At 39.4% G+C, this 6,000-nt stretch overlaps 1 protein-coding gene across 4 annotated transcripts in view; it reads right to left on the bottom strand.

The window, feature by feature from the left end:
* Positions 1-1,692: 1,692 nt before the first annotated feature.
* The window catches only part of kcnc1b (potassium voltage-gated channel, Shaw-related subfamily, member 1b), a 28,097-nt gene continuing 23,789 nt past the window's right edge, over positions 1,693-6,000 (bottom strand). For 2 of the 4 annotated variants that reach the window (XM_083546345.1, XM_083546346.1), the window contains one exon: positions 1,693-2,316. In XM_083546345.1, the coding sequence (XP_083402471.1) occupies positions 2,204-2,316 (113 nt within the window). In that variant the 3' untranslated portion in view covers positions 1,693-2,203. Of the gene's footprint in view, positions 2,317-3,183; positions 4,722-6,000 lie in introns of those variants that run through there. The other 2 variants (XM_083546343.1, XM_083546344.1) reach the window with 1 other exon arrangement.

Genomic DNA, 6,000 nt, shown 5'->3' with positions numbered 1-6,000 from the left:
TGCCTTCTTCCCTTTAGTCCGACCTATTTCGGTATGACCAAAAGTTTGTGGACACCTGAAAGCTCACACCCATATGTAGGTCTGTGCCAAACTAAAGGAACTCAAAAGATCCAGAACCTGGTACAGCTTGACCGTGCTCCTGTGCATAAATTGAGCTTCATGTTTGACAATGGATGAGTGGAAGAACTTGAGTGTCCTGCACAGAACCTTGGCCTGAAAACACAGGTTTAAATCCCAGACCTTCCCACACAACATCAGTACCTGAGATCTTATAGGTGCGTGAACACAAATCCCTACATCTACACTCCAAAACAGAGGGGAAAGCCTTCTCAGAAGATTCGTAAACACCCCATTCCACATTTAGTCCCCATTTAGACCTTCAATCTTGAAGATGTTTCACTAGATTTTGGAGTGTTTGTGGAGATTTTCAGGTTTAAGTTTCAGTCAGGAACTTTAAAGCAGGTGAGGTGAGGAGGCCTGGGGTGCAGTCAGCGCTCCAAGGTGTTCAGTAGGGTCAATGTCACAGCTCTTTAGCAGGAGATCCCCCACTCTAGTCTTTTTTCTAAAGCATATCTTCATGAAGCCGGCTTTGTAAACACTTTGTATTGTTTGGTTTGGGTCTCCTAGTTTAAGTGAAGGGAAAATTTCATAGGCTTTCAAAGGCATCGGGAAAAAATGGCATGCCTCTAGCTTTGTGGTAGGAGTTTGAGAAGGAGCCACATATGGCTGGAAAAGGCAGGTGTCCCAATAGTTTTGACCTTATGAAGAGACTTCTGTTCAAGATATAACTCAGGAGAGGTCCAGAAATTCAATTGCACGCCATCAAATGTACAAATAAAAAATAAAAAAACACCAAACAAACATTTATAAAAAAAGAAAAGATTTATTTTATTGACATTTCTGTGCAATTCTCATTTTCTAATATTTATTCAATGTTTATTGCATATTTGATAGCACCCTTAATTTTAAGAATTAATTCATTCCTTTTTTTTATTTAATTTTTTTACTGAGAAGCCTTACGGTTCAGTTTGTTTTTTTCCCCCGTAACATAAGACACACAAAAAACCCCTTCATTAGTATTTTTTTATTACTCTTTAGTTTGCGCTAATTGTATTTATTTTTTTTCCTCAGGAAAAAAGACACAAATTTGCTTAGACAAATCAAACCATCAATGAAAAAAAAAAACATCTTTTGAACCACTAAATCGCACTACGCACTTTGTCGGCCGAAAATATCTCGTCATTGACACGTACCGGTGCTCTAGGTGGTGTTCCTTGTGTACAAATAAGTCCAGCATGTTGTTACAGTGTGACGTCGACATCGCCATGGTTACGACTGGCAGTGTTTCAGGTTGGTCCCAAAAGAACTGGGCGTACTGTACATTTCCACAAATATGAAAAATAAATAAATCGATAAATATTGCACCGAACCTAAGCCACAGTATTGGTTTCATTCAATTATGCACCTGTCTGGATAAAGACCCTGTACTTTTTTTTTTTTTGGACGTTGCTAAACGAGTGTATTTGAAAAATCCCGTCATTGCTTTATTGCGCTGGATTGTCGGTTTTTAAAAGAAGAGAGAAAGAGAACAATCCAGACACACTACAGCTTGGTTGGATTTACAGGAAGAATTAGAAGATGAAAAATTCTTGAGAATTTGTCAAACAGCTCACGTGACATAAATACAGGACGTTTCTTTTTTTTTTCAGAATGTAAAGTTTCGATTCTTGGGGTTTTTTGTCAGCCCAATTCGATCAATCGCTCGATCCAAAGCAGCTTTTATTATCTTTTTTTCCCTTCATTGTGGGCATGACTGCAAACTAGCCCTAAGTCCTAACCACTGAAAAAGTACTGGAGCAACATTTCACATTGAAACACACACACACACACACACAAAAAAAAATTTGCTAGTAAAAAAAAGAAACAAACACAAAATCGTATGCATTAGCACACCAAAGCACAACAGCGACACACATACGCCTGCACACGTATACACACACAGGACGCAAAAAGCAATAGGCACTTTCACACGATACAACAGCACGATAGTCAATCACGAGAACCAGAGCTACGGCTGAACAAACATATACGGCTTCTCTGTGCTACTGTGCTACATCTATGCTGAGTTCACTTACGTTCTTACATTTGACTTACATTCACATGCGTACAGAGACACGCTCGCACGAACACGCACACTACAGCACTATCGGGTGGGAGAGGTGACTTTATGGTTGACACACATAGTGGTTGGCACACCATGGTTCATAACACACACTGACTCTGTCGGCGGTCTGCGTCGGCTCGCTCGCTGGGATTCTAAAAAACACAAAGAGAAAACAACGACAACAAACAACAAGGAAAAAAATCATATTAATACACCAAACGAGCACAGACGGGGAAAATGAAAGGAAGGAGACGATGGAAGGGAAAAGGGTGGTTAAGCGAAGCATGCATGCGGACGCCGGATAGGACGTGGCAAAGCGATGGAATGGCCAGTTTGCACTGCGCTCGTCAGTTTTTAAGCGTGCACTGCAGCATGCTCGACTGGGGGAAAAAAAAAAAGAAGCATCCACAAACACCGGCAGTGTACGTACACATATCTTTCAGGAAGGCAGTCCATCACATCTGGACATGCTGCATGAACTGAAGGTTTAGACGCACTGGATTCTCGCATGCTCAAGAAAGTCATGCCAGTGTGTGAAGGTGAAGCAGGGCAAAAAGGCAGCACCGCTCCTGCTATCTCTCTTCTTACACCCCTCCTATTAAGGTCACATCCTCTTTGACCATGGCGACCACTCATAGGGTCTGATGGCACACCTTTCGCACCACTACTAGGTCTTCAATTCAATTATACAGTACATACATACATACATACATACATACATACACGTGTGTGTGTGTGTGTGTGTGTGTATATATGTATATATATATATATATATATATATATATATATATATATATATATATATATATATATACACATACACGCGCGCACACACGCACGCACACACGCACGCACACACACCCTCAGCACCACCACCATCAAAGAGTTGCAATGCAATGGAACAAAGAGGTGAAAAGGTCAAAGAGAAGCCATTGCAATGGAGGTGCAGAGCTTGTTGCCGAGCAACGAGACACCGACGTGTATGTGCGTTCTGTCAAATAAAAAACAGAGTCCGAACATGGCTTCAATAGAAAAAGGTTTATTTTCATGCAATGTATGTTCGTTTTCTCTTTATTTACAGTCTCATTCGCATAGGGTACGTATTAGTTCTTGCATAAAAGTGCATGCATTTACCTTTCCCCAAAAAAATACTTTACACATACTTTTTTTTTTTTTTTTGCCGAAGTGAACATATTCTTACATAATACACTTTAATATTCGATTTGCTACAGAGAGAACAACAAATAGTACTCCGAATACCATGGATTTATGAGAACCAAAAAAAAAAAAATAAATACAAACACCACCGAAAAACTTCTAATTTCCTTCGACGGAAAGCGGAATTAAGTCTGCTCACGTGAGAAACGTCAGAACGATGGTATTTGATGTAAAAGTGCATTTTTTTTTTTTTACAATTTGCATGAAAATTTTTCCCAAGAACAAAAACTGGACCAGCGCTACTAGTAGAGACATGGCATGTGCTCAAACGCACACAAGCTCACGGTTTGGGGAAAGGCAATAAATAAATAAATGAATAAAAAAATGTCCGCAAAAGAAAATGCCCCGATTGCTACATTGGCATTTAGATCATATTAAATGATAACACTGTATCTGCATTAGATTGCTCGAGAAGCTCTGGATGTTGAATGTAAAAATAAAATATATAGATATAGATGTGTGTGTATATATATATATATATATATATATATATATATATATATATATATATATATATATATTTATTTTCCTTACATGGTTCCATTTGACTTACATTGGTTTTCTCAGTTTCCCATGCAAGGCATGCAATGCAAATGATTTTTTTTTCAGTCATAGGTTTTATGTTTGGTGATGTTTGCATCACTAAAGAAATCATGAATGGTTAGTGTTACGAACTGTTTTTTCAAAATGATTATTTATTATTATTATTATTATTTCCATTAATATTTTCTGTATGTGTTATGAAATACTATATGAAAAAGCCATTGTCTTTTCTTTTTCTTTTTCAAAATGGTGTCCGTTAGCACCTGATGAAAAACCACAGCTTTAAAAACAGTGAAAGGGGAGAAGGAAGGAAGGAAGGAAGGAAGGTTTGGGAAAGAAAAGATGGTGTGAGATTGAGAAAAAGGAACGCATGGTAGTGCAGGACCTGGAGAGAGGAGGAAAGACGTGACAAAAAAAAAAAGTAAAGAAGTGGTATGGAAACAAAAAATAACACTATGTCAGTAGATGTTTGAGAAGACAGACCCAAAGCTATGAGAAAAAAACCAGAAGAGTGATGACAAAGACTGATGATGATGATGATGATGATGAATGCTGGGAAAGTGATAACTGAAGAACTGAAGGCTGATGAGAGACGGATGGTACACAGTGTGGGCGGGCGTCTCAGCGCAGCGCTGCGGAGCGGAGCCTCTGATTGGTTAGTTTGCTTGTCCATGCTACAGGATGGATGGGATGGGAGAGTGGGCCTGCTGCATGAGACAGGGCGGGCTGCAGGGGAGGGCCGACACTGAGGCCACACCTCCAGACATGCTGCTATGGCTCCATGGCTTTTCATAACCTTCATTTGAAGAGAAAAAGGGCTTTCAGTACACCAAAAGTGCAGTCTCGAACTCCAGACGTGTGTGTGTGAATGTGAGTGTCTGTGTGTATATGTGTATGTTCATGTCAATATTTATGACTATGTGCATATTAAGAGCATATTTAAGCATTTGGGGTGCGTTAGTGTGTTAGACCCGTCATGTAGTAATGCTCATGGTGATCCAGTTGACAGTGATTGACAGTGATTATTCACCAAGTCAACCGCGTCATCCTCCATGCGTGTTATGCGTTATGCATTAGACTGTCTACTGCATGCACGGGGGTGGTATCACAGCGCTAACCATAACAAACATAGCTTTCGAGACAGAGAGATTGACACAAAGAACACAGCCAGACACATCAGCTTGATACATGCCAACTTATCACGCTGTTAAAGTTCAGCAAGAGAAAAAAAAATTTAAGCAAAAGAGTTCTCTTGTGTCATTTTTGTTTTCAAACATAAACAATAAAATCACAGTTGTCCTGTGTACTGTTTTCACAAGCTTCTGTCTCGCCCCTAACTACATCCTAACGGACTGGGTTTCACAGTAAAAACAATCTCAGCTTGGCATCAAACGAGGTACGATATAATCACAGTCATCCTGTTCGAGCAGCAGGAAGCGGTCTGAGTCGGATTTTGGTCACATCTTTAAAGTCTCCAGAATGAAGAAACACACTCCTGATGTCAGGGAATGCGAAGTATGGCTGTTGGAGTTTGTAAACAAAGCTAGTTTATGTATTATCGGCTAAGAGCTCAGATCATCACGTTACAACGATACAAATCTGATATTCTGTCTAAATTTCACAAGATCTGATCATTTGGGGCAAACTGATTTTTTTCCCCTAATTAGATACAGGCCTGGGTGTTTTCTTGTTTTGGGGCGTAGACTCTAATTTCACCTCGGTGCTGATCAGGATAAAGTGAATGAATAAGGGAATGAACAGATTTGGCAAAAAAACCACAAATATATATATAATTTAAAAAAAGCCAAAACATCAGAACCGAGCCTATTATGTGCCTCGCCCTGGCTGTGTTCTCGTCATGTGACCACGTGCCTCATACCCCATGCTGGACCTCTCAGAGGTTCACCATCACCAGTCCAACTTGCCATAGTAAATCTGCATGCATCAATTTATCACTAGGCAAGAATATCTAATAAGGTCCTTGTAATTCATTTAAATAAATTTTTTTATATATATAACAATTTTATATCATTAGTATATTTCCACCAGTTGTGAACCGATTTCGAATCTTATAA

This window comes from Silurus aristotelis (assembly GCF_946808225.1).
Source record: "Silurus aristotelis genome assembly, chromosome: 7".
NCBI lineage: Eukaryota > Metazoa > Chordata > Actinopteri > Siluriformes > Siluridae > Silurus > Silurus aristotelis.
This window is presented reverse-complemented; position numbering and strand designations above follow the sequence as displayed.